This window comes from Notamacropus eugenii, chromosome 5 (genome assembly GCF_028372415.1).
Source record: "Notamacropus eugenii isolate mMacEug1 chromosome 5, mMacEug1.pri_v2, whole genome shotgun sequence".
Taxonomy (NCBI): Eukaryota; Metazoa; Chordata; class Mammalia; order Diprotodontia; family Macropodidae; genus Notamacropus; species Notamacropus eugenii.
The window spans coordinates 17,491,076-17,518,803 of NC_092876.1; the positions used below are offsets into that span (position 1 = coordinate 17,491,076).

Here is a 27,728-nt window from a genome sequence, read left to right on the forward strand (position 1 = left end):
GAAGAGGATGGGATCATATCTTAAAAAAATGAAATCAAGCAGTGAGAGAGAAATATATTGGGAGGAGAAAGGGAGAAATGGAATGGGGCAAATTATCTCTCATAAAAGAAGCAAGCAAAAGACTTATTAATGGAGTGATAAAGAGGGGAGGTGAGAGAAAAACATGAAGTTTACTCTCATCACATCCCACTAAAGGAAGGAATAAAATGAACGCTCATTTTGGTATGAAAACCTATCTTACAATACAGGAAAGTGGGGGATAAGGGGATAAGCAGGGTGGGGGGGATGATGGAAGGGAGGGCATGGGGAGGAGAGAGCAATTTGAGGTCAACACTCATGGGGAGGGACAGGATCAAAAGAGAATAGAAGTAATGGGGGACAGGATAGGATGGAGGGAAATATAGTCAGTCTTACACAACACAACTATTATGGAAGTCATTTGCAAAACTACACAGATCTGGCCTATATTGAATTGCTTGCCTTCCAAAGGGAAGGGGTGGGGAGGGAGGGAGGTAAAGAAGGTGGAACTCAAAGTGTTAGGATCAACTGTGGAGTAATGTTCTTGCCACTAGGAAACAAGAAATACAGGTAAAGGGGTATAGAAAGCTATCTGGCCCTACAGAACAAAAGAGAAGATGGAGACAAGGGCAGAGAGGGATGATAGAAGAGAGAGCAGATTGGTGATAGGGGCAATTAGAATGCTCGTTGTTTGGGGGGGGAGGGGACAAAAGGGGAGAAAATTTGGAACCCAAAATTTTGTTAAAATGAATGTCAAATAAATAAATTTAAAAAAAATAAAAAAATAAAAAAAATAAAAATCAAGACTTTTTTAATATGTTGAACTATACAGAAGCGAAACAGACTACAATAAAAGTAGAGAGCATAGCTGTATCTTAAGTTTTTTTATGATGGAAATATATGTATATAAGTGAAAACTGATTGCGTTAGCTCTAAGTCATTTACTGCAGATGAGAACAGAGATCATTCTAGTGGCTACAGATTCTCTATTTCTGACTTCAAACTAATGCTACTAGACCTAGATGCCATGGAGAAGTAAAATTGGCATTGTGTGAAACTTTGACAGTCTAATGCCCTGAAAGGAAGAAATGGTAGGATTTGTGTTTGATATGTGTAGTGTAATATATCTTGTTTAAAATGAGATTTTGTGAAACTTTGTTTTATTTGGGTTCTTATTAGGGTCATATTATTACACTTTTTTCCATTTTATATTTATTTTCATGTCTTGAATTCTAAGGGTTTTTGAATTTTTAAAAATAGTTCAGAACTATAGCTCTCAATTTTCTATGTTTTTCCTGGCTTTTTGTTATATAAATGGTGTTACCTGAGACTTCTCTTGCTCCTTAAACTTTGATTTCTTTCTGTTCATAATATTCTTTCCAATTTATGATCTTTATACATAGTGTCATATCTAGTCCTTTCCCTCGACTACCATTAACTCTGATTATTAAATTAGAGACTATATTTTTAAAGTTATTTAACTTATTTTCAATGTGTTATGTATGTTAAGTATGTGTTAGCTGTGCTGTAATTGTGTAATTACAATATTAATGCCAGTCCTTATAACTTAAAAAAGAATTTCGAAGATTTATAGGTTAAAATTTGCTTTAAATCTTCCCCTTTTAATCTCATGTACTTTTCCTCTTTTGAAAATACCTGAATTTTTGACTGACTTTTAGTTTTTTTTTAAAGAAATGTTATTATAAACATTGGATTTTTAGGCAAATGTACTTGGATGTAATTTGCTTTAGGCCCTTAAATAACAGATCACCTCTACTTTATAAACCAAAATAGGAGAGAGAATTCAGAAGTGATCGTAGACATCCCTAAATCACTTCTGTTAATCTGTTTTAAAGGTAACTTCATTGTGTAGTGCCTTACAGATCCAAATGTTCAAGAGTAAACATTCTAAGAATGTTAAAAAAAAAAAAAAAAGTTCAGGCTTATAAACAGTGACATCCCTTGAGGAAAACTACTGTTTTTTTAAAAAATTCAAAAACTAATGGAGGATGAGTGGATCGCTCACTTAAATTAAGTGTTTTAGATTACTTTGTAAAGGACTTGTTTTGACAAAACAAAGCCGTTCTTGGAATTATTTCTTTTATTTTCCTTGTTTTGATATTTAAGTGACATTTAATCAACAACTCTACAGTCTATTGTCTAGTGATAAAATGTTAGTTTTTTTTACAAAGTAAAGATTCGAAGCAAATAATTATAAAATACAACTTGCACCCATGCTTATTGTAGGAATAACTGTAAAATAGCACTGTACTTGAATCACTTATCTTACTGTTACAGTATGTGTGAACTCTGAAAGCTTTTTTGTATTTTACTGGTGATTAGCATTTTGTTAGGTGTCAACCATTACTTTTTGATTGGATGTTTAATGTTTGGACTAACTAGGGATTAGCTATAAAATATTTTCAATTTAATGTAGTGCAAGAAATGCTACTTGTAGGGGGGTGGCTTGATTAAAATTAATTAAATTGCTTTCAGAGATTAATATAAAAAAAATTTTTTAAGAAAGATTAAATCCCTGGAATAGAACATTCTTTCTGAATGATATGGAAACAATTAGACAACGGGAAAAGAAATTTGTAAAACAAAGGTACAAACGCAATGTTGAATCATTATCTCATAGACTATAGCTGGGGTACATCTGAGCTACTATGATAGAGTGTGTGTTTAAGATCTGAGCTAGTCAACTTAAGATTATATTTCTTTTTATATCTTAAATAACTTAGTAAATGAGTATTTGTCCTAGTCATCTGCCAGTTACTAGATATGTCTAGATATAAGGTCCTTAAATGTTTTAAAATGCTGTTAGGATAATTGAGTATTGGTACAAACAACTGATTGAGACCTAGCTCTTATTATATTAATTACTGAAACTAGATCAAAAAAGCTTTCAGCTTGAGGAAAAGAATTCAGTGCAATTTTCTTAGAGGGAGGCAACATGGAATATTTTTGTATTAAAGGAAAAGTCAGCTTCATTCAACAAACAAAACTTTGTTACTATTGTGGAAATAATACCTGTTTATACTGTGTGTTCTGTGGTACAAACACATTTTATTATAAGCCACTTATTGATATGTACTGTTTTGGAATTAATTACTTATGGATCCTCCCAAGTCTTTTATAGCTGAAGTTAAAGTCAGTCTGTTATAAGTAAATTCATCTGTATAACTATTGAACTCAGGGGTAGAATTTTTTGAAAACAGTAGTTTTCCTCAAGGGATATCATTGTTTGTAAACCTGAGCTTTTGCAAAGTGTTGTTACTTATACTTAAATGTATAGAGTTGGGTCCTCAATGGCATCTGATCCTCCTAAAGGAATTGGATTCAGAGTGGAAAGTTTTGAAAAAATAACAATATCAGAAAATCCCATATGTGAAAAGTCAATGACATCATGGGGCTCTTGGTTTCTTTGTTTTTCCTCATTTCTGATATCACTTTTAAAGCTCCTTCTTTTGGGGACCTTCATATTGAACTTGTGTGTGTCAGATTTGTGTCTCCTAGACTGCGCTGTCCACCTGCAGATGGTCGTGCAACAAGGATACCTATTCTACACTTTCTTCATCTCCTGGACTCTGCTTCAGCCTCACTTTACTCTCCTCCCCACCTGCATTCAGAACAGTTCCTTTGTCCTTCTCCCAAAAGCATTTTGGTGGATGGTGAGGCAGACCAAGAAGCAAGCAAGGAGGTGAGATAAAATGCAGGGTGTGACTAGCCAGAAAAGTGATCAAAGGAGACTATGCATTGAAGCCCCTCACCCTGGGGACTTGCCTGTGTGTTTTCTAGCTATGCTGTGTCCTGGGCCCCACCTTGAACTGTTTCTAGCCCCCTGATTCCTGATTCCCACCCTGTGCCCAGGGTTAGAACTGCTTCTCTCATAACTGGAAGTCTAGTGCCTTAATTCAAATAGGGAAGTCTGTGAGGTGGGATAGAGTACATGATTGCTGGGTGCTTGGCCTAATTGCCGTGGGCTACCCGAATCTTCTTACCTTAGTCCAGGTCTTTGGTGGCCAGCTGGATAAACGTATTGAGAGAAGAGACTTTCCAGAGTTAAACAAGGGTTAGGCTTTATTCAGGGTCTTGGTTACATGTCCATATGCAGGCGAGTTCTTCCCCAGAAGAAAGGAACCCTCCTCCTCTCAAGGGGCAAGGATCATACAGCAAGAGGATGGGAGCGGAAGAGGGGAGGGACCTTCTTCCCTCCAAGGACCCCACCACAAAAGGGGGGTCCCCTCAGGCTTTCCTGTCGCTACTGAAGCTCTCCCAGCCACATAGTTTGCACGTGAATACTGTGCGTGCTCTCAGCCCCTAGCTAATTAATGACAGGTGTGCTCAGACCACGGACCAATCTCAAGGGTGGGATGCTCTCCCCAGCAAGTTTCCACTGGGAAGAGGTGGAAATACAAGATAGCTCGTGTTTCACTCCTCCATTCCCAGCTGTTCCCTGGGGGGCCTCATGAGATCTCTGAGGTTTAGAAGCCCTCACTTTTACCTGCCCGAAACAGTTCACATGAGAACTAAGCTTACACCCCAACAGCTGGGTATGTCACCATCATGCCCAGAATACTAGCATACTCCCCATACCTCTCTCTCTATTCTCTGAAGATCCTGCATGGAAATTTTCCTTTGCACACTCAAAGGATATTACAGGCACCTTCTTGGATGCAAGACCTCCACTCCAGCCTGATATCTTTCTACCTCCTCTTGGAGATTGTGGTCTCTTTCCTTTCTTTCCCTCATTCTGACCCTCATTATTGGTCATTTTACTCCCTCTTATACTTGGTCTATGCTTGTTTAACTCCCTGGTTTGCTTTGTGTCTTCTCACCCACAGAAACTTTTAGGATACCAGCCCCTGCCCTTGATGACCCTGAGTGGCATGCTTCTCTCTGCCCTGGACTCAGTTGGCACTGCATTCTGCACCCTACATTGATCATCCCCCCAAACCTATTCTGGTCCCTGAAGTGGACTCTCCAACCCTATTCAGCAGGAAGCAATTACTGAAGACAATGATCTTTGCCCCTTTTCCCTGAAAGAATTCTCCTACCTAGTGTCTGGGTGAGGAAATGATGTGGATACAAAGGTGCCTTAAAGTTTGAGCTGCCTTTTCCCTGATTCATCCTCTAAAGGTGCCCCAAAGTCTCTTGATACAACGGCACCCTAAGGGTTGAGTTGCTCTTTCCCTGGTGCTTTAAAGTCTCCCCTTATCTTGGAATGACATAAAACTTTTCCCCTTATCCTGGTCCATGGAATTCCTTGTTTTCCCTCCCCCATCCTGGATCATAAGATTCCCCTTATCCTATGCTTATAAAAACAAGCCCCTGTCCCTCTGTAAATTGCTAGTCCTTCTTCCAGGGCTACTCTGCTGCTTTTGTGTCAATAAAGTTCCCTTTGGCTAAAGAGAAGGTCTAAGTGAATTCTTTCAAATTTGAAGCAGCTCTCCCATCTCTCTTCAGCAGAATTACACATCAATTTTTTTTCTACAATAAGCTTAATAATTGTGAATTGGTTTCTGAAGGAGTGGAACATTTTAAAACAAGCAATTGGCCTATTTTATATGCTAATGCTGATCACCAATCTGAAAAGGGAAAAGTGTTCGGTTATCTCTTGACAGGACACAATTTTTAAAAGGGGGCGAGGGGGAATTTTTACCTGATTTGACATTTGGTGCTTTACAGCCTGAACCAGATTGGCCTAAGCTCCAGATATACTCTTACAAGAATGTCACCGCCATCATCATTCAAGTATACCCATTACCTAAAGACTTGATGGAATGTTGTATGTGTTCATCCTTCATTGCCAAAGAAGATCATGCCATCAGAGAAATAATGCTATGACTTGCATTTGACTTTGTTTTGAGTGAGGGAGGACTGTACAGGTCACCAGCCTCACTTCTCCTCCAGAGCCATCTGAATTCAGTGACCAGATATTCATCAGGATGACTAGAGATGACCCAGGATGAGGCAATTGGGGTGAAGTGACTTGCCCAAGGTCACACAGCTAGTGAGTGTCAAGTGTCTGAGGTGAGATTTGAACTCAGGTCCTCCTGACTCCTGCATTGATGCTCTATCCACTGCACCACCTACTGCCCCCTTAATGGAATGGTAAAGATGGGTCAGAAGATCTGTCACCACCAATATCCAACTAGGATTGAAGAGTCACTTCCTCCAGAGTTCCAACATTGTAGATCAGAATAGGGTAGCCATAACTATTTTGAAAGGATACCTAGTCTATGCCAATAATCACTTTTGTCTTAAAATCCTCCAGAGCCATTTAAAAAAATCTAAAGCCAAATATTGACTCAGCATCTTACACAAAGGTGAAAGTGTACTATGATACATGGGGACAGCTAGGTGGTGCAGTAGAAGGCTCATCTTTGTGAGTTCAACTTTGGTCTTAGACACTTCGTAACTGTGTGACCTTGGGCAAGTCATTTAACTCTGTCTCAGTTTCCTCATCTGTAAAATGATCTGGAGAAGAAAGTGGCAAACCACCCCAGTATCTCTGCCAAGAAAACCCCAGATGGGGTCACAGAGAGTCAGACATGACTGAAATGACTTAGCAACAACCAACAGTGACAACATGTGCTGAATCAGCAGAAGTATCTAGAGGTGCTATCAGGGCTCTGATCCTATGATGTGTAAATTCCTAGGTCCTGGCTGAAGGAGTCTAGAATGAAGGATGACAAGGGCCTGATCTATGATAATGGCCATGTTGAGTCATTTCACTGATATCCCACTCTTTGTGACCCCATTTGGGGGTTTTCTTGGCAAAGATACCAGAGTGGCTTGTCATTTCTTTTTCCAGCTCATTTTACAGATGAGGAAACTGAAACAAACAGAGTTAAGTGACTTTCCCAGGGTCACATAGTATCTGGGACAAAATTTGAACTCGTGAAGATGAGTCCTCCTGACTCTAGGCCCAGGGCTCTATCCACTGTACCACCTAGTGCCCCAGAGAGAAATGGACTATGCCTATTATTCTGAGATAATCAATGAAATTTCTTTCTCTTTTCTTCCCCCAACTATGGTCATACTGATTTTATTTGAAAAAAAAATCGCATACAATCAAAACAACCTCAGTTGTCTTTTATGATTCTTGTATTTACCAATCTAGTCTACTGTACATGTTTTCTCTTAAATTTAATCTATAATAGAGAAAAGTTTTGCTTGTTTTAACATAGCAGCAAATAGCTTGGATAATTGTGCAACACATTAAGCACATTCTCTGTGCAAGGCACTGGGGATATGAAGACAAGACAAAAGCTAACTCAAGCCCTCAAGGAGATTATATTCTACAGCTTTATAATAAATTTGAAATATGTTCCTACCACTCTTCCTTTTTCCCTCATTTCCTTTGACTTTGTCCACTGGGAAATTAAAGGATTAAAGGATGATGATCTTCCACAGAAACTGAAACAGAAAGAAAGGATGTGGGAAAGATATTCTGCTACATGTGAAGTGAGGGGGTTAGACCAGAAAGGACAGGGGAGGATAGGAAAGATAGTCATTTCACTCTACTCCATTTCCCCTTCTCAGACACCTTTGTACCTTCTCCATCTCCACCTCCAACTCAGAATCCGTGGACATAACTGAGCAACTCAACTCAGTGCAAAGAGGGTCAGACTGTGATGGGTTCTGGAAGGTTTGATGCCATTACCTGGTCCTTACATTGGTCACAGCTTCTGTCTAGCCTATCCCTAATAATAACATGTAATATCATTTTTTGGACTTTTAATAAGGGCCAAGGCCTGAACTAATCATTCAGACTGCTTTGGTTTGTTCTAAAAATGCCGTTTCCTGTGTCAGCAAATTCAAAGACCTGTTTAATGACAGGACACCTACAACCAGAGTGGTGGGATTTTTTTTTCTTACCTTGATAGGCAGAGACAGAGGAAACAGATATCCAACTGACTCTACCTCATCAATTGCCTTGTCTCACTGTGTTTGCAACCTATTCAACTAAGGAAAATCCTTTCTCATAGTACAGTTAAAATATATGGGGACCATAAATCAGGGACACAGAGATCCTGGGATTGTCCTAAAATATATTTAAGCCTGTCAGTGTCCCTGGCCATGGTGCTAGGAAGCTTTTATAAAGACTGAGTAACAGCTCCTATTTCTGTACTGTCTTATACTTTAAAAGGCATCCCCTTCTGAAAAGCCCACATTCGGATCTTCCATTGCTGAGTTCCTTGAAATAGAATAAAAACCACAAAATGTTTCTTTCATAGTCCTCCAGTCAACATGATAGGAAAATTGGTCTCTGAAAATGAATACTTAGAAGAAAACTGGACAGGATCAAGGTACCAAATTCCCAGTGGTGTTTACCATGCCCTTTCTTAACCATTCTTCACTAGAGTTATGGAAGAATCTGGAACTCATGTGGTGACCTATGTGCATTTCTGGGCACCATGGTCTTTATTCTGATGTCACCATCACTTATCTGAGAAAAGTCTGGAGTTAAACAACAATAATATCTATCTTCTGTCATGGGAAGCCCCCTCAGACCACAGTGGGGAAGGATATGAGGTGATCCTGTTTCAATTTTAAAGATGAGGAAAATGAGGTCCAGAGCTGCCCCATTTCACAAAAAGGATAAGTAGAGCCAGGCCTTGGCTCAGGTTCTCCAACTCTAAATTCAGCCCTCTTTGCCCTTGTTGCTTTGGTTCTCACCTGTAAGTGGCCTGTCTTCTACTAAAATGGACTTTGAACTGAGCCTTGCACTCAGTCTAGTATCTCTCACATTAGTACCTTGACATTAGCCATCCATTGTATTCACATATACTCTCCATTTCCCTACCCATTAATTCATCTTCTTTAACTAAGGTTTATGTAAACAATCCAGATGATTTCATGGATACATCTTAGCATAGAAAATAGAAAATATAGTCTGACATACAACATTCCTCACCCCACTGCCCTCCGTTAGATTTAGGGGAAACACATTTCAAAGCATTCAAATAAAATGCCCTCGTGTATTAAAATTCTACAGCAACTTGGTTGAAAATGGGTGGGTAGCAATCAAGAATTGAGATTCTGATGACACAAGAAAAATAATTCCAATTAGGAGGGGAATCATATTTGTCTAAAGACACCAATGTGGACTCAACTCATCAATGAACTTCAATTGTTAAGAGGTACACAGAGAAAAAAGAGGCAGATTTAGGCAACAGAATCGTTGGTCATAGAGGAATGGCATCGAGAGTAAGAATTCAGCATGAGCTGAGTCTTTTGAGGAAGTCACAGAATAACAATGAAAAAATGGGCGTGGGGTGAAGCTATGATGGAAAAAAGAATTAAAGAAAGGGTATGTTATGACCTATTCTAGCCCCAAGACATTTTCTACTGGCCCAGCTCACAAATACTGGAAGGGCAAAACAAGAGGCCCTGTATGAATGTCTACCTATTCACTATTCCTACAGTGTTCTTTTTATATTATGGAAACTGGTTCAGAAGGATTAAGATCTAAATCAGACATTCAAGTTAAGAACAAATGTTGGCATGTTTATAAAATCTCAGGGCCATCTCTGCAAAGGAAAGCCTTTCAAAATCCAAGAGGGGAGGGAATTATGGGAAGATGCTGGTGTGCTAAAGTACAGAGGTCCTCTGATTGCCTGTTGGGGCTTAAAATGCAATTATTGAAAAAGAAATAAGAAGAATCACCAGAAGACTTCCACTCAGCCCTGGGATGCCCAGAAGGATACCCAGAATCCTATAAAGACCCTGAGATAAGTTGGGGTGTATGGACAGCAGAGGCAAGGGCAAAGGTTGGGGGGGGGGGGTACTAATCATCAGCTACTCCAGGAGCATATGTGGGGAAAATGCTGGAAGCACAGACCAACTCAGGCTTCCTTAAAGTCTATAGGAGTATAACCCAACTAGAAGGCACAGTTCTCCCTTCCCAAACCCCAGGCTGGTCAGATACAGCACTAGTAACCCAAGGCTAGACAAGTACCCAAGGCATTTACAAAATCCTTGGCTGAATTACACTGAGGTTAGCATTGGGGAGATGGGCCTTAAAGAGGCAGCTAGGTGGCACAATGGATAGAGCACTGAGCATGGAGTCAGGAAGACCTTAGGCACTCACTAGCTATATGACCCTGGGGAAGTCACTTAATTTCTGTTTGTCTTGGTTGGTTGACTGGTTGTTGTCCTTCATTCTCAGAAAGGACCAAAATGACATCACTACATTGGGGTCAAGGTACAGTGTGTCCAACTGTGGCTGTTCAGAGAGCTCACAAGGCTCTACCACAAGTTGGACACAAATAATCTATATGAACATTTGGGGGTGGAGATATCTCTAAATTTGTATGGGCACCATATATTTTGAGCTATTGTAATTTTGCTTTGCTCGTAGAGCACAGCATCTTCTCTAATGTGGGCACATCATGCTGAGCGGTCCTGTGCCAGCATCTCCCATATTATACAATTGATTCCAAAATTTTTCAGAGAAATGCTGAAAATGTCCTTGGATCATTTCTTTTAACCTCCATGTGACCAAGCGCCTTGTGTGAATTCTCCACAAAATTGTCTTTTAAGCAAATATACTTTTGTCATGAACTGGCCCAATGGAGTTGCACTCTCTGCAGTAGAGTTTCAATGCTTGGTAGTTTACCTCAGTGCACAGTACCTTATCTTACTGAATGATCTTCAGAATCTTCCCAAGACAATTCAAATGGAAGTGATTCAGCTTCCTGGCATGGCGCTGGCAGACTGTCTAGCTTTCACAAGCATACAACAATGAGATCAGCACAGCAGTTCTGGCTTTTCAGTTTTGTAGTCAGTCTAATAACTCTTCTCTCCCACAGTTTCTTCAGAGCCTCCCAAACACTTAACTAGCTCTGGTAATGTGTGTCAATCTCATCATCTATGCATATATCCCTGGAAAGTATATTGCCAAGTTAAGTGAACTTATCCACTGTATTCAAAATTTCTACATTTTCTACAACTGATCTACATGCAGATATAGAAAAAGATACTGTGGTGCTGGCTACTGGAGAACTTCTATTTTCTTGGTGTAAATTATTAGGCCAAAATTAGAACAAGGAGCAGAAAATTGGTCCACTTTGTTGCATCTCATCTTCAGAGACTGCACTGTGTGCATAATCATCTGTGAACAACAATAAAAAAAAAAAAATCATGCACCAACTCTCCCTCCACTTTAGTCTTAGCCTGCAGCCTTTTCAAGTTAAAGGATTTACCATCAGTGCAATAACTGACCTTGATGCCATGTTCATCTTTATCAAAGGCATCTGACAATATTGCTGAAAGCATCAGTCTAAAAAGCTTTGCTTCACTCCATTGAAAACTGGGAAAGCATGAGAGCATCATCCATTATCCAAAACCTGGGCAAGCATGTCATCATGAAACTGATATATAATACTGATGAATGTTTCCAGGCAACCACACTCTAAGTGCCCCACAGAGCCTGCTTCCACCACTTTTATGGCCTGTTGGAACAAACTGCTCTCAAATGCCCATTGTCCTGGGGGAAGTCTTCACGTGCTTGGAGTAGAAAGCTCTTAATATAGTTTAGCCCATCTGTCAAAACAGGTTTACTAGCACTGCCCATGCTACTTCTTCTTGGAGCCATAGGTGAGAGTTGGGTGGCAGGTGGACTCTAAAGGTGGGTGAGCCGCCCTGAAAAGGGAGTAGCAAGCCCTCACACCAAAGGTGCTGGTCCTCACTGAAAACCCCATACACTCCATTAATCTACAATCCTTCAGCTGAACTTCTGGTTCCTACACATCTTCATTCCCATCCTGTCTAGGATAGGATCTCTCCTACTAATGGTATAGCAGTGGCCTTACCCTTCATGCTGTTGCCTCATATGTGAGGTTTCTTGCTGATGGGCTAGTAACAGCCAGCTTATGTCCTTTGAATCACAGACTTGGAGCATACCCCTTGCCTTCCATCTAACCAGTCAAACTGTAATCAGAATAAATTATGTTTTAGATTGCCATTATGGTGAGTAAATCAATATACCATTTTGCTAATATATTGACAGGTGGAACTTCTAAACTATTTCATCGAAGATATCCAGCCCAAAAGAAAGAGGATAAATGTGTCTTAGTAAAGTGGATGGGATTGGGACAACCACTCCCTTCACTGTTTCTAGAACTGAGGGAATCCCCAGTGAATGCGATTGTCATCCCCTCAAATGTACAATAAGGACACAAAACATCATCTGTGGACAATCAGAAATCCTGGGAGCTTTGTCTTTTGCAACCTCTAGAGTCAAAGACTAAAAGGAATTTCAATGGGTATTTTTGCTCACTCAGTGAAGTGAAGCTAGTTCTAAAGATGGAAGTGTAGTAAGGATTTTGAATGAGCCCTTCTTTAAAAGGGATAAATGGGAAGGAAGATGATGTTATGTCAGATTGCTTTATAGTGGGGTGTCCCCAAATTCATCCATAGTCATCATGTTCCAGAAGATTCAGATAATTGGCAAGGTTACACATTTGAATTATCTAAGTGAAAATTTGGGATATCTACCCCAAATATTCACATGGACTATCTGTGCCCAACCTGTGGTAGAGCATGCCGAGCTCATATTGGTCTAATTAGCCACAGTCAGACACACTGAAATTTCACTTTATCATGGTGATGTCATTTTGGTCCTCTTTGAAGGTGAAGGACAACAACCAACCAACCAAGTGAAGATCTCATCCCTAGGAATTATAGAAAGGAAATTGGACAAAATCTTCAGAAATGATCTGAATTTCTCCCGAGATGGACACAGCATTTTCTAGGTGGGTTTAGGGAGAAGGGAGAAAAATTACCCATCATCTTAAAAGAGATGTTTTCCCTCAAGCAAGGGAAGATTCACAATTCTCTCTGGCCTCTCCAATATAGGCTTTCCCTAGTCTCTCCAATAGAGTTGCATAAATTCTTGAGAAGCAGAAAAAAGCTGGACTTTGTTTCTCAGTGTCTTGTGCCCCTTTTCAGCTCCTGGGGTCCAAAAGGAGATGGGAGGAGTAAGCTGGTCTCAGAGTCAAGAGCTGATCCCTGCACTTCCAGCTTCTCTTTCAGAAAGCCTGGGAAAAACAAAAGCCAAGGATCTAAGTTCAACTGGAAAGTCAGAGATAGCACCTGCTTGGATCTCTCATTTCCAGCAGCTCAGACAACATGAGTATTGTAAATATGAGAGAAAGCAATCAAAGCCCTCCCCATTCTGCTTCCTTTGTAGGGCATGAGAACACACTTTGGTTCGAAGGACGCATGACAAAAACCCAGCAGGCAAAGTCCCCATCCAGGCAAACCTGTACCTGACCAAGAAGTCCCTCACCTACCATTTCTCCTAATTAGTGGGTCAGATGATGGTTGGCAAGGAGGCACCTTCTACCTCCCAAAACAACCCAGTCCTATTTAGGCTAACTCATTGCAAGCCAAGTATGGGTTTGGTTTAGGGAAAAGTTTTCTGCTTGCAGCACCCGTGTATGGCCCCTAATTCTACCCTCTAGAGCAGCTTAGAGCAAATCTAATTGATCTTTCCATGACAGGCCTTCAAACACTAGAAGGAGACTCTTCTGCCTTCTTCAAGCGTTCATTTGGCTTGTGGTCCTATCCCCCATCGAAGAGCTTACTCACTTCTGGATACTCTGAATGCCATGCAAACTTTAAAGAGAGATAGCATTGCTCAGCACTTGGTCCACAGTCCGTTTTCCTAAGCACCCTATAATTGTCACATGAACTGTCTCCCCCTCCAGCCTGCTGAAGACTTAGCAGTTTGTGTTCAGGATATGGGCCTTGTCTCTGACAGAGGATAGAAAACTTCACAAAGTGAGACCCCATTCAAACCAAAGCAGCAGATTAGAGTTCAGGGCTGGGCTGACAGAGGGCAGAAGCCTAGAGCCTCCAAAGCTTGAACATCAGTCTTAAGATGCTATATTTCCTTTCTCATTTTAGCACTGGAGAAAGTGAAGGACCTAAGCCCAGGTGATCCAGATGTCTAACCCACCTCTCACACCACCTGTGGGGTCATGGACAAGGCCCTTAATAACTGTATGGAGTAGGTACCATAGGTATCCTACCTACTTTACAGTTAAGGAAAATGAGATTCAAACCCTCACCATCCAAGTCTTGAATTTCATGTTACCTAAACCCTGAAAAAATCCAGGTAGACTGCAGAACCCAAGACTTCCTTGCCCAACACTCCTGGATGGCAAGTCAAGACTGGGACTAAACAGCTGGTTTTGAGCTGACCCTGTAAAGACTGGAGAGCATGCAAGGGAGGGACAATTATAAAGTACCCATGGACCACATCATTTGGGTAGAAAGGAAACCCTACAACACAACTTGGGACATGGAAGAGTGAACATCAGCCACCAACCAGACACTTCCCAAATGGAAGTTAGCTCTGTTTCCTTATACCCAACCCTTGGGCAGAATGAAATTGTGATTACTTCCCCAATGATGTTCACTGGAACCCTCAAGTCTTTGCCTAGCTTGGGGATACTCAGAAACCTGGCATAATGAACAAACAGACTGATATGTTCATACAAAGGTTGATTGTGGCTTCTAGTCTGCCATCTCTCCAAAGGTTAGAGATGAAGGGGTCCTTCCAGAACGTTCTAATTCAACACTCACTTCCAGAGGGGGAAATGAAAACCCAAAGAGAAGAGTAAGGTGCTCCAGTTAATAGAGGATAGAGCAGAGACCAGAACCAGCACCTCTGTACAAGTGTGTACTGCCTTTCCATGATAAGAGCAACAACTCTTGTTAAATTGTCTATGAAGTGATTGACAAATGTTTTGTTCCAATAGTGAACCTAACTGATTCTGAACTCTCCCTGAACTCTGCCCAGAACTGAAGGCTACTCTAGAATCTGAAACATCATCTAAGCCGTAAGTGCTGATAATATTTACTATAAATATTAGACTTTAATAAGGGCCAAAGCTCGAATTAAGAAGAGTCTGGACCTAATAGTCTCCCTTGTTATCTTAAGTAAACTCAGAGAATGTCTTTTTGTCAGAGAAACAAATAGGGCTGACTTAGTAATTTCCTTAGGAGACCCTTTTCCTGGCATCTTAGTGATAAGGAAAAACACAGATTCCTGGGTTATAATTTCAACTTTGTCTACTCTGTTAAGATACCCTTTCTTGTGTCAGCAACTTCAAGGACCTGTTTAGGACAGGAGGTCTGCCATCAGAGTGATGAGATTTTCTCCTTATCTTATGTCAGAGACACATATGAAAATAGGAAATTCACATAGCTTGGGATCATACAACTCAATTGATACTACTTTGTTAATTATCTTACTAAATTTACAATTTGTCCAACTAAGAGAGTTCCTTTCTCACAGTAACTCACGGTAAAATATATATATGCCAGAAGATTTCTATACCAAGTGGTCAGAATATTTTTCTGACTCCATAATGCATTGTCGCTGTTTTCTTTAAAGGGAATTAATTAATTAAATCGTGAAATGTACGCATTTAGCCTGTTGCCTTTTCTTTAACCAGGTTTTCAGGTCAGCAGTGCATAGCAATGCCCCGACCAGCTATTTAGACAAGGAAGTAAGACCAGGAACAGACGCTGTCTGGCACGTTAGACTCCTGGAGGCTCTGCAGCAGGGAGCTGTCCAGCTTCCAGACCATTGTGATGAAGTCTGTATCTTAGCAGACGGTTCTTCTTCAAGAGCAGCCCAGCTGTGCGGGGTGGTAAACAGGCAGTGACTTGGGCAGGGAGCCCCGACCGAAATGGATGACTGCGTTGATCTCGGGGATAGGGAAGAAGCAATGGTCACCTTTCCAGGGGTAAAAGGAACCAACTCGTCTGCAGAATGGAGCCATTAAAGCAGTAAATATCCTTCAGGGAAGGGGGAACAAAAGTCAGAAATGTCTAGACAGGGGGCAAGCCCGAGTGGGCATTCTCACCCAGCAGAATCCAAAGCTTTTCCCAGAAAATAAGAAAGTTGGACGTTAGGCGGAGGGAGGGGAGGGGCGCTGGGAGGGAGGTCAGAGGGTAGAGTTGCACCCCAGCTTTTCTTTACATTTGTCTGCTTCGCATCCAAAGGGAACGCGCCGTCCTTCGGCCCAGCCTGACCCATGGCTCCGGGCAACAGGGCTGGGCCAGGGGCCCCTTAACCTCCTCGGGGCACGGCCACGCTCCGGGCTGTGACATCATAGGGGAGGGCTCCTGGTTGTTATTCAGGGGACACTCTCCCCCCCACCAGCCTACGGGGTATTGGGGGCGCAGACCCTCCCCCGCTGGTCCAGCGTGGGGGAGACACAGGCCCCCGAGGGCGCTGGGTTTGCGGTGGGTCCGAATCCCGCCCTCGAATTTCCCCTCCCCCCACCCCAATGCCTGGAAACCACCGAGAGGCGTGGCGTGCCCGCAGCTCTAGTAGCCACCTGGATCGTCCACCTAGGGGGGAGGAGGGAAGGGCGAGAGAGAGAGGCGAGAAGAGGGCGAGGCGTTCTCCCACAACCCGGCCCCCATCATCCCCACCACCAGAGCAGCAAGGGGAGGGGGACCCTGCCTTGCAGGAATCCTGCGCATGCGCAGCGACTCCAGCGTGGGTGGGTGGAGGTGGAGAAAGAAAACTACAAGCCCCGGCAGGCTGCGCGTATGACAACACCGTGCCATCCTTCTCCGGTGCCTTTCTTTGCCCAGACTGCTTTGTCGAAAATGGGCTAGACTGTTCTCCCTAGTGCACCGTCCCCCGCTCGTGGCCCACCCTCTGAAACACACATCAAGGAAGGGCATCAAGTTCTCCCGGGTGGTCCCGGTTCAAGCATATGCAAGACGAGGATTGAGCGACTACAAGGCCCAGCAGCCACCGCGCGCTAACAAACGGAGGAGGCTGAACAAACAGCAGACGCCAAGTGCAAGCAGCCCCACGGGTGCAGGGGAGGGTAACTACAAAGCCCGGCATCCACCGCGCACATACCGCCTCTGCAGGTGGGGCCGACTACAAGGCCCAGAAGACATAGTGAGCAAACCCTGGCAGCAGGAGGGGCGAACTACAAGACCCAGCAGGCCTCGCGCACAATCTGCAACTGCAGGCATGGAGGACTACAAGACCCAGAAGGTGACAAGTGCAAACAGCCCCACCGGTGACTGACTACAAGGTCCGGCAGCCACCGCGCACAAACAGACGCTACTGGTGAGGCAGACTACAAGACCCAGCGTGCCCCGCGAGCCAGCAGGAAGAGGAAGGACTGCATAAAGGACCCGGCAGGCTGAGCGCTAGGTCAGTCCTGAAGCTGCGGGTGGCGCGATGGCGCACGGGGATAGTGAGGCGGGGGCCGCCAGCTCCGCGGCCCCTGGGCCTCCGGGCCCGGTCTCTTTCGGCTTCAGCCGCACGGCCAGCCGGAGACGGTTGGCCGAAGGCCGCGAGGGGCAGCCGGAGGAGGAAAAGGACTTCTTGCGGGCCGTGGAAGGGCGGGAGCTGCGCAGTGTGCGGCCGCCCGAGGAGGCGCCGCGGGAGCTGGTGATCCCCCTACTGCGGCGGGGCCACGGCCGGACAGCGGCCCCGGGCCAGGCCGTGCTCCCTGAGGACGGCGTGCTCCGCCAGGCCGTGGAGGAGCTGATCGAGGAGTCAAAGCGGGCCGAGCAGCTGGGCCCGGGCGCCGAGGCCGCCGACCGCTCCATGGCCATCCCGCTCCTGGCCCGGGTTGGAGACGCGGCCGAGGCTCCCGAGTCGGTGGGCGCAGACTACGAGGCGGTGCCCGTGGAGGCCTACGGGCTGGCCATGCTCCGGGGCATGGGCTGGAAGCCGGGGGAGGGCATCGGGCGCACCTTCAAGCAGGTGGTGAAGCCCCGGGAAAACCCCCTGCGCCCCAAGGGGCTGGGGCTGGGGGCCAGCCTGGTCCTGCCCTCGGGCCCCCCAGGGCCCAGCCAGCCCGGGAGCCCCAAGGACGACGAGGAGCTGGTGGGCCTGGCCCCTGGGAGGGCCGTGGTGGTGCTGTCTGGGCCCCACCGAGGCCTCTACGGACAAGTGCAGGGGTTGGACCCCGACAACGCCCGGGCCGTGGTGAAGCTGGCCCCCGCTGGCCACGTGGCCACCCTGAGCGAGCACGTCCTGAGGCCGGTCTCCCGGCAGGAGTATGACAGGCAGACCTTGCGGGGGGCCAGGGACCCCAAGACGGGCCACGGAGGGGCCCCCGAAAAGAAGGGGCTGAAAAGGAAGCAGCCCCCCACGGAGGAGCGGGCCCCCCACTGGCTGCGCAGAGACCTCCGAGTGCGCTTCGTGGACAAAGGGCACTACAAGGGCCGCTACTACAACACCAAGATGATCATCGAAGACGTCCTGAGCCCGGACACGTGTGTGTGCAGGACAGATGAGGGCCGGCTCCTCGAGGGGCTGCGAGAAGATATGTTGGAGACCCTCATCCCCAAGGAGGAGAAGGCCAGGGTCATGGTGGTGCTGGGGCCCCACCGGGGCCAGGTGGGCCGGCTACTGGGCAGAGACAAGGATAAGAGCCGGGCTCTGGTGCAGCTGCTGCAGGAGGGGGAGGGCACTGTCCTGCAACTGGACTACGACGCTGTTTGTCACTACGTTGGGCCTGTGGCAGAGGACTGAAGGGCTCCCATCCATCAGAGGGACCCAGTATCTGCATTTTCCTGGGGTGACTGAGGATTGTAATGTGGCCCAAGACTGGGCAGAGGGGTGTCTGTGGGTCTGTCTCATTGTGCCTTCAGGCCATCTTGGCAGAGCCCCTAGTTAGTGCCCATCATCATGCTTTGGCCCTTTGGGGCAGGGGCCAAGGAGACAAGGGGAAATTACAGGGGCCTGCCTGCCTTCCTTTGGTTGGTTAGTGTTTCTTGTCTAAATAAAAATAAGTTTTCCAAAAAAAATTTTTAATCACTGAGCATTCAGACAGTTCACGGAGGAATAATCACAGTATCTCAATGAAATATTGAGGGGGAAAAATCAGTGCCAAAAAGCTCTTCATTTTTAGGACTTAAGTCATTGAATCCCTGGCCGGTATTCTGGGCCTGGAAATGTTGGTAGTAACGGTCCTTTCAAAATGCACCAAGGATAGCTGTTGGAGAATCCACTGTGTAGGTCTATGAACTGGGCTTACAGGGGTCTGGCTCATATTCCAATGGCATTGTGGGAAATGAGTGGAGGTGCTAATGTTTGAGGTTAATACAAAGTGTCCTTACACCTTCATTCTTACTCAGTGTGTAATACCCCCCACAGAGAGACTGCTATCCTAGGCAGTTCATTACTCTCACTCTCACCTAGTCCTCTACCTATGTTCCTACTGAACTGGATTGACTATCCTCTCATATTCCGCACAGGTAATTCTTGGAACAGTTAAAGCCCACCACCCCTCCCCTACATTGCCAGTACATATGGACCTCAATCCCTACAGTCTCAACTGGATCCATTCATTTTAACCTTGTATGGACATGACCTTGATACCTCTTAGTTCCCATTCCATGGTATCTTTTGTCATAGACATTACTGCCTCTTTGAATTTCCAACCAGATAAATTAGCTCCCACCTGGGCTGTGGTTTCGTGGAGTTAGATGTGCTAGTTGGAAGCTCAATCAGAATAAATCAGAGCCTCCATTTAGGAAGGAATCAGTTGTGAAGACAATCTCCTCTGGAGGAAACTCAAGCGAAAGGTTATCTAAATTGCCACATGTTACCACGCTAGTTTTTTACCCAGTTCGTTCTAAGGGTGGTTTGAGAAAAGACGAGCAGAGAGAGGCATTATGTAGCCGAGAAGAATCCCAAAAGTAATGAGGCAGACACTAAGGGCCGTGTGACATTTGAACCCAATGCTGGGTGTGAGAGGAAGGGGAGAAGGCAGGAAGGGGAAGATGGTCCATCTCAGCTAAGTCATGAGGAGCAACAGGACCGTTGGAAAACTGCAGAGATTTGGAGGTTTGCTGTTGTAAATGATGGCCATTGTGACCTCTGCCATCTCACCTGGTACACACAGCACCTGGCACCTTATGTTTCCCCCATTTCCAGTGGGAATCCAAATTAACCACCTACTAACTGTTTCTTGACCTTCTTAGAAAAGAGAGGAGTGGTCTGTTAAGGGCCTTCCAGGCTCTAGCCCCAGGAAGCTGGCTTGCTGCATGAACTGTTGGCAATTTGCTAGCCTTTCCATGCCTATGAGCGTATTCCTATTGAAAAAAGAAAAGTTATTGGTCACAAAAATCCTTGTTGCACTGGCTTGTGGTGTTGACTCAGTGATGGTGGGCCTTTGCTTAGACAACAATCAATTTACCCTTTTAGTTGAAGCTCATTGGGGGTTGGGAGCATCCCCTGAGTCACCCCAGGAGAGGCTGAACCCCTGGTCTGAGTAAGAAAAGCTAACATGAGCTAGGAGACATGGAAGAGACAGGGTCAGCTCCATGTGGGCTCGGGTGCAATGGGATGATGCAGTTGCTGATTACCCTCCAGTATCTGTGGACTTTGAGTTGCTGTGGCAGCTGTCACCCAGCTGGAAGGATCCTCTGCACCAAGCCCAGCTTTTCCTCATCATATCTCCCAAGAGAGGCCAAAGACACTGTTAGGTAGGAGCCCTATGACAACTGATGATGAAAGGATAGACTGGCTAATACATCAAGGAGACCAAATATGATGCATATTTGAAGAAGGTCTCCCTACAACACCAGGAAATCCCGTGACTGGTCTGGCTCTTGAAGGGATCACTCTGGGAAATCCACCAACAGTCATTGTGCCAGGCTCTGTGCCAAGTGTTGGAGATACCAAAGTGGCAGAAGACAGGCCCTGCCCTCAAAACACTTACAATCCAGTGGTGGAGACAACAAGCAGAGGTATACAAAAGCAAGTATGTCCAGGAAATGAGGGAAAGCACTAGAACTGAGAGGTTAGGAAAGGCTTCCAGTAAAAGATGGAATTTTTGTTGGGACTTAAAGGAAGCCTGGGAGGTCAGTAAGTGGAAGAGAAAAGAGAGAGTACTCTAGGTAGGGGGGGACAAGTGAAGAAAATACCCAGAGCTAAGAGGTGGAGGATGTTGCTCATGAAACAGCCAGGCGGCCCATGCCACTGAATGTCAGGGAGAGTGAAACGTAAAAAGACCAGAAAGGTAAGAGGGGACTAGGTTATGAAGGTCTTTGAATGCCAAATCATTTTATATGATTCTGGAGGCAATAGGGACCCACTGGAATTAAAGAAGCGGAGGGTAGGGGATGATATGATTAGACTCACACTTTAGGAAAAACACTTCAATGACTAGAAGAAAGGTGGCCTGGAATGGGGAGAGACTGAAGGCAGGCCAAGGCACCAACAGCTATTGCAATAGTCCAGTCCTGAGGTGATGCCCAGGGTCAGGGCAGCATCAGGAGACAAGGGAGCAGACTGAAGGGATAGTGCAAAGGTGAAATCCACAGGCACCATATTGGATGTGAGGGGGAGGGGTGATGTGAAAGAGTGAGGAGTCTAAAATGATTCCTAGGGTGTGAACCTGGAGGACTGAGAGGATGGTGTTGCCCTCTACAGTAATAGGGAAGGGTTTCGGGATAAGATAATAAGTTATGTTTTGGACATGTTAAGTTTTAAGATGTCTACTGGACATCCAGTTTGCGATGTCTTGAAGGCATTTGAAGATGTGAGATTGGGCAGGAAAGGGAGACTTAGGAATCATCAGCATAGACATGGTCATTAAATCTTTGGGAGCTGAGATTCCCAAGTGAGGTAAGATAGAGGGAGAAGAGAAGAGGGCCCAGGACAGACTGAGGGACACCTGTGGCCAGAGGAAGTGATCTGGGGGAAGATCCAATGAAGGAAATAGAGAGGTGGTCAGGGAGGGATGACGAGAACAAGAAGGTGGGGGGGGGGGCGGAGAGAAGGCTTAAAACCCACAGAGAAGAGAGTATCAAAGAGGAGAGCGTGGTCAGCAGTATCCAAGGCTACAGAGAGGCCAAGGAAGAGGTTTAAGAAAAGCTTATTAGATCTGGCAACTAAAACCACTGATAACTTTGGAGGGAGCAGTTTCAGGGGAGTAGTAAGGTCAATAGCTGGATAGTAAAGGGTTAAGAGGAGACAAAGTGGAAGCACCTAGTGTATACAGCCTTCCCAAGTCCAGTGGGGGCTGAGGCCAGTGGTCAGAAGGGGCTGTTTCCTTAAGCCTTTTTAATGGTATTCCCGCAAAGGGACCTTCCGTGGATCGGGGAATAGGGGGTGCTGCAAAACAGGGAAATGTTCTGTTTTCCCTGGTAAGAAAGACAAAAAGCCAGATGCCTCCGGGATGCTCCCTACTGTATTGGATGGTTTATATTTCTAGTGGCCTTCAAAATTGGGGGAGGGGGTGGGTCGATTTATCAACCAGAGAAAGCTCCAGGGAGGAGTCTTCAAAGAGGCGGGGCACAGCCAATTTTAAATCTGACTCAATTTTACCTTATTTGCCAAGTTGATTAAATAAATTTAGTGCTTACAAGTTATGGCTTTCTTCCTGCCCAATTTGAGTGTGTGATAGAGATTATCTTCATTTCCCACCTAGTCGCACTTTTCTGGACTTTGCTAATCCTGCAACATCCTTCAGCCCTGGGACTGAGAACCTCCCTGGCACCTCCCCTACCCCAGGCCTCCTTCCAGACTGGAGAGAGCAGAGATGGAGAACCCCTCCCAAGCCTCTGTTGAAGGCCTGCACCCACTGGGCTGCTGGCCTCTAAACTCTCCCAGGACTTCTCGCCCCCAGGAGCTTCCCTTGTAGTTTCTTCTGCTGGATATCTGCCCCCTCCCCAGGCCTTAGGTTGGGGGCTCTTTGGGGGCAGGAACTCTTCCCTTCCCAGCATTTAGTCCATCCCAGAGACATAACAGGCACTTAATAATGTTTATTAACTGGCAAATTAACTTGGGTAGGGGTGTAGCCCTTTACAGTTATTCCAAAGTCATTTTACTCCTGAAACTGATTCTCCCTCCAGACAAAAACAGTTTCAAAAGAGGGTCCATCTGCACCCAAAAATAAGTGGAATACTGCTGCAAGTGGAGTGTGATTGTTTTTATTCCTATTCCATTCTGTAACCATATGTGAGGTGGAGCTAGGAGATCTTAGAGACGTCCCATCCTGATGAAGCAGCACCAGCAGCACCAGCACCAGCACCAGCAGCACCAGCAGCACAAGCACCAACACCAGCAGCACCAATACCCCCAGCACCAGCAGCACCAATACCCCCAGCACCAGCAGCACCACCAGCACCAGCACCAACAGCACCAACAGCTCCAGTACCAGCAGCACCAACACCAGCATTACCAGCACCAACAGCACCAGTACCAGCAGCACCAGCAACGCCAGCACCAGCACCAACAGCATCAGTACCAGCAGTACCAGCAGTACCAGCAGTACCAGCAGCACCAGCGCCAGCAGCACCAACGCCAGCAGCACCAGCACCACCAGCACCACCAGCACCAGCACCACCAGTAGTAGGTAGCCTCCCACTGGATGTCCAAAAGAATTCTAAGTGGAAGACAACCAGTGGCACCGTATCCCTATGGCTCTATGATAACCCTGTGGCCCCAGAAGGGGTGAAGAGGACATTAAACAGGCATCCAAGACATTTTTTAAAAAGCAATCAATGGTTTGTTGGCAAACCCAGTGTGAAAACGTCTATGGCTCTGGCCTCCAACTATTATAGGGTGGAGGGATCCTTTACCTGGTATGTGAATTGACATTTTATCCACAGAGGCAGATAACACAGCATTTCCTTAGTATGCCAAATGAAACATGCCTCCACGTCCTCTGCCACTGTGCTCTTCCCTTGAGCCAGGCTATTACCCAGCAGCATGATGCCATTTTAAACAACCTAGTGAAGGCCACATCAGAATGCCAGAAACTACTGAAGTTTTGGCAAATGTGAATGTTTTAGGGCTGGAAGAGGTACTTTGATCTGACTTCCATAAGAACCAACACCAATGTTATCATACTTTTTGAAATCAGGAGTTCTGACTCCACTCAGCGAGTGGGCAAAAATAGAAAATTACCCAATCATGTCGGTATCTGGCTCAAGAAAGCCAGATATAAGAAATACAGATAGTATTGCAGCAACGGATGGAACTCTGGGAAGTTGGGCCTAATTATGGACACAGTATTAACAAAACTGGGTAAGCTGATCTCATGAGGAAATTGATAGCATGAAACTCCATTAGATGGAGCACACAAACAGGTACTGAGCCTTCAGAGCAGAGACAGGTAATACCCAGTTTGTTGAACATGGAGATATGGGCTTGTCCAGGCTTCCTAACATGGAAGAATTCTTCATCCTTTACCACATAGGTGTTTGACTGGCTAACCAGAGTAAGTTGCATCTTTAAAATTGGGGAAACTGTGACAGTCACTCTTTCTGGCTTATGTTCTTTCCTGCTTTCTATGCAGCAAGGTTCACCCACATCAAGGTCCAGAGGGAAAAGATTTTTCCCCCCAATGTCCCTCTACAGCTCCAAGGAATGGACTTGGGCATATCTCTTTCTGGTCTTTGTTTATCCTTAGTTTCAGATACCAGGGGTGATGGAACCCAGGAACCAGAGCCACATAGACCTTACAGCAATGGCTCCAGGAAGAATGATGCCACCAGCTGGCCTGGCTCAGGGGCCAGGGTGGGTGCCCTGGCCTTAAACAAACTTGTGTGAGAAAGGGACTTCAATGTTCTGCTTCCATAGCACTATAAGGAGGAAACACTAGGGCATTAGGCTTCCCTTTACTCAATTTAAGGATATAGTACATCCTGTCTGAAATAGGAGCTAGAGGCTGGGATGTGACAACCCCTCAAAACCCAAGAGTGCAAACAAGGGGCAAAGTTCCCTTGCATCTGTACACACCTAATAACCTGTGTGCATATTAACTTACACATCCATGCACAGATTATTCTTCCATTTTCTGAACACAGGTCCCATGATCTAGGAAGGGAAACATGCATGTAATATGTCAGAAAGATTATAACTCTGAGGAATCTGGACCAATCCTGACTCTGAGGGGAGGTCTGACCACCCTGACAGTATTTAAACTTGTTCGTGCTTCTGTACCATGTGTATCTTCTTTGTGAGAAGCATCTACATCCTGGGACATGCAAATAAACCACCTTCTTCTGCCCACTCTGTTTTTGAGTTCTTTTCATGAGAATAATGTGTTTCTCACACTTGGAACTGTGTTCTAGAGTAACCACACTAATCAATGAACCCAATGCTCTTTCCCTCCCCAGGAACAAGATGGTGAGAGGAGGGGTTTGCTTCCCACATGTTGGGGTAGTGAGTTCCTATATTTGCGATAATATACCTGACTAGCTGTGTGACCCTAGGCAAGTCACTTCACTCTGTTTGCCTCAGTTTCCTCATCTGTCAAATGAGCTGGATAAGGAAATGGCCAACAGCTCCAGTATCTCTGCCAGGATAACCTGACGAGTATCACAAAGAGTTAGATACAGCTGAAACAACTGAACAACAAGAAGTAGTTGAGTAGATATTTCCTTGTAAAAGCTAATCCAACTGGCAAAATGGAACTGGGGTGCAGGAGTCATTAAGATTAGAGGAGGGGGAGGAGCCAAGATGGCAGAGTAAAAAGACATATATACTCTAGTGCTTCCCCCACAACCCACAAAATACCTGTAAAAAATGACTCTCAATGAATTCTAGAGCAGCAGAAGCCACAGAACAACAGAGTGAAAGAGGTTTCCAGCCAAAGGCAACCTGGAAGACTAACAGAAAAGGTCTATCTAACAGAATGCTGAGTGGAGTGGAGCGCAGCCCTGGCTATGTGGCACTGGGAGGAACAGGACCTGAACAGACTTCCGGGACAGAATTCCCATCAGGGAGGGTCCCAGATCCCTCAACCCACAAACAACAAAGAAAGCTCCAAAGTTCAGTGTGGGAGGGCTTTCCCAGCTGGGCAAGAGGGGAATGGGGTTCCCACAGCACTGGCCCCAGGAGGTGGCAGAGGCATCGGCAGAAGCAGGAGGCTGGCAGCTACTGTGGCCAAGGAAGCAGCATAGGTCCATTGTCCAGGAAGCTCAACTTAAAGCCTCTGGCAGAATTGAGCAGCTGATCTGAACCTCTGCCCTCAGTGGCAGCCCCACCCCCACTCAAAGGCCCCCGGTAATTGAGCAGCTGATTTGAATCTCAGCCTTGTACTGGGGAGAAGAGAAGCACTAGGACCCTCCTCTTGACAAAGGATTCAGAAGCCAAGTAACTGGTTGGGAAAATGCCCAAAAAAGGGGAAAAAAAATAAGATCATAGAAAGCTACTATCTTGGTGAACAGATGTCTCCTTCCATCCTTTCAAATGAGGAACAGCAAGGCATACTATCAGAGGAGGTCAAGACCTCTGTCTCCAGTACCCCCAAAATAAATATGAAATGGGCTCAGGCCATAGAAAAACTTTAGCAGCCTGCTAAAGGAGAACCAAAAAAATGCTGAGGAAAATAACACCTTTAAAAAGAGGCTAGCTCAATTGGAAAAAGAGATCCAAAAAGCCAATGTGGAGAAGAAGGCTTTAAAAAGCAGAATCAACCAAATGGAAAGGGAGTTTCACAAGCTTACTGAACAGATAGTTCTTTAAAAAAGAGAATTGAGTTCAGGGAAGCTAATGACTATGAGATAAACCAATCAGTTAGAAAACAAAACCAAAAGTTTGAAAAAATAGAAGATAATGTGAAACAACTGACCTGGAAAATAGATCCAGGAGAGACAATTTAAAAATTATGAGACTACCTGAAAGCCATGATCAAAAAAAGAACCTAGACAATATCTTCCATGAAATTACCAAGGAAAACTGTCCTGATATTCTAGAACCAGAGGGTAAAATAAATATTGAAAGAATCCACTAATCACCTCCTGAAACAGACCTAAAAAGAGAAATTCCTAGGAATATTGTGGCCAAATTTCAGAGTTCCCAGGTCAAGGAGAAAATACTGCAAGCAGCTAGAAAGAAACAATTCAAGTATTGTGGAAATACAGTCAGGATAACACAAGATCTGGCAGCTTCTACATTAAGGGATTGAAGGACTTAGAATAGGATATTCCAGAAGTCAAAGGGACTGAGATTAAAACCAAAAATCACCTACCCAGCAAAACTGAGAATAATACTTCAAGGGAACAAATGGTCATTCAATGATACAGAGGACTTTCAAGCATTCATGATGAAAAGACCAGAACTGAAGAGAAAATCTGACTTTCAAACACAAGACTCAAGAGAAGCATGAAAAAGTAAACAGGAAAGAGAAAGCATGAAAGACTTTCTAAAGCTGAACTGTTTACATTCCTACATGGAAAGATAATATTTGTAACTCTTGAGACTGTTCTCAGTATTTGGGTAGGTGGAGGGATTATACACACACACACACACACACACACACACACACACACACACACACACATACACAGAGGGTACAGACTGAGTTGAATCAGAAGAAATGATATCCATAAAAAAATAAAATAAAAATTAAGGGATGAAGGAGGAAAATACTGGGAGGAGAAAGGGAGAAATGGAATGGGGCAGGCTACAACTTGTAAAAGAGATAAGAAAAATCCTGTTCAATGGAGGAGAAAAGGGAGAAGATGAGAGGGGAAAAGTGAAGCTTACTCTCTTCACATATGACTTAAGGAGGGAATAACATGCTCACTAAATTTGGCATGAAAATCTATCTTACACTACAGGAAAGTAAGGGAGAAAGGGACAAGTGGGGTGAGGGGGATGATAGGAAGGCAAATGGGAGAAGGGAGTAACTGGAAGTTAACAGTTTTGGGAAAGGACAAGATCTAATGAGAGAATA

The 27,728-nt window shown here is 44.9% G+C and overlaps 2 protein-coding genes and 1 long non-coding RNA gene across 5 annotated transcripts; 2 read left to right on the plus strand and 1 right to left on the minus strand.

Annotated features, from left to right (window-relative positions):
• Positions 1-10,939: 10,939 nt before the first annotated feature.
• On the minus strand, positions 10,940-16,113 carry LOC140503528 (uncharacterized). 2 transcript variants are annotated; one of them, XR_011966814.1, is made up of 4 exons: positions 16,028-16,113; positions 12,816-13,070; positions 11,844-11,961; positions 10,940-11,143 (listed from the first exon to the last, which is right to left on the minus strand). It is a non-coding gene; the product is annotated as an uncharacterized lncRNA (long non-coding RNA). The 2 variants fall into 2 exon arrangements; XR_011966813.1 differs by having other exon boundaries at positions 15,912-16,113.
• LOC140503527 (uncharacterized) lies at positions 15,624-25,057 on the plus strand. 2 transcript variants are annotated; one of them, XM_072607588.1, is made up of 2 exons: positions 15,624-15,834; positions 23,005-25,057. In XM_072607588.1, the coding sequence occupies exon 2, from the start codon at positions 23,040-23,042 to the stop codon at positions 23,391-23,393; it is 354 nt and encodes a 117-aa protein (XP_072463689.1). In that variant the 5' UTR covers positions 15,624-15,834; positions 23,005-23,039; the 3' UTR covers positions 23,394-25,057. The 2 variants fall into 2 exon arrangements, with proteins under 2 accessions (XP_072463689.1, XP_072463690.1); XM_072607589.1 differs by lacking the exon at positions 15,624-15,834 and adding an exon at positions 16,222-17,230.
• GPKOW (G-patch domain and KOW motifs) lies at positions 17,226-25,057 on the plus strand. Its single transcript, XM_072607571.1, has 2 exons — positions 17,226-20,784; positions 22,894-25,057. The coding sequence occupies exon 1, from the start codon at positions 17,258-17,260 to the stop codon at positions 18,560-18,562; it is 1,305 nt and encodes a 434-aa protein (XP_072463672.1). The 5' UTR covers positions 17,226-17,257; the 3' UTR covers positions 18,563-20,784; positions 22,894-25,057.
• Positions 25,058-27,728: the final 2,671 nt, after the last annotated feature.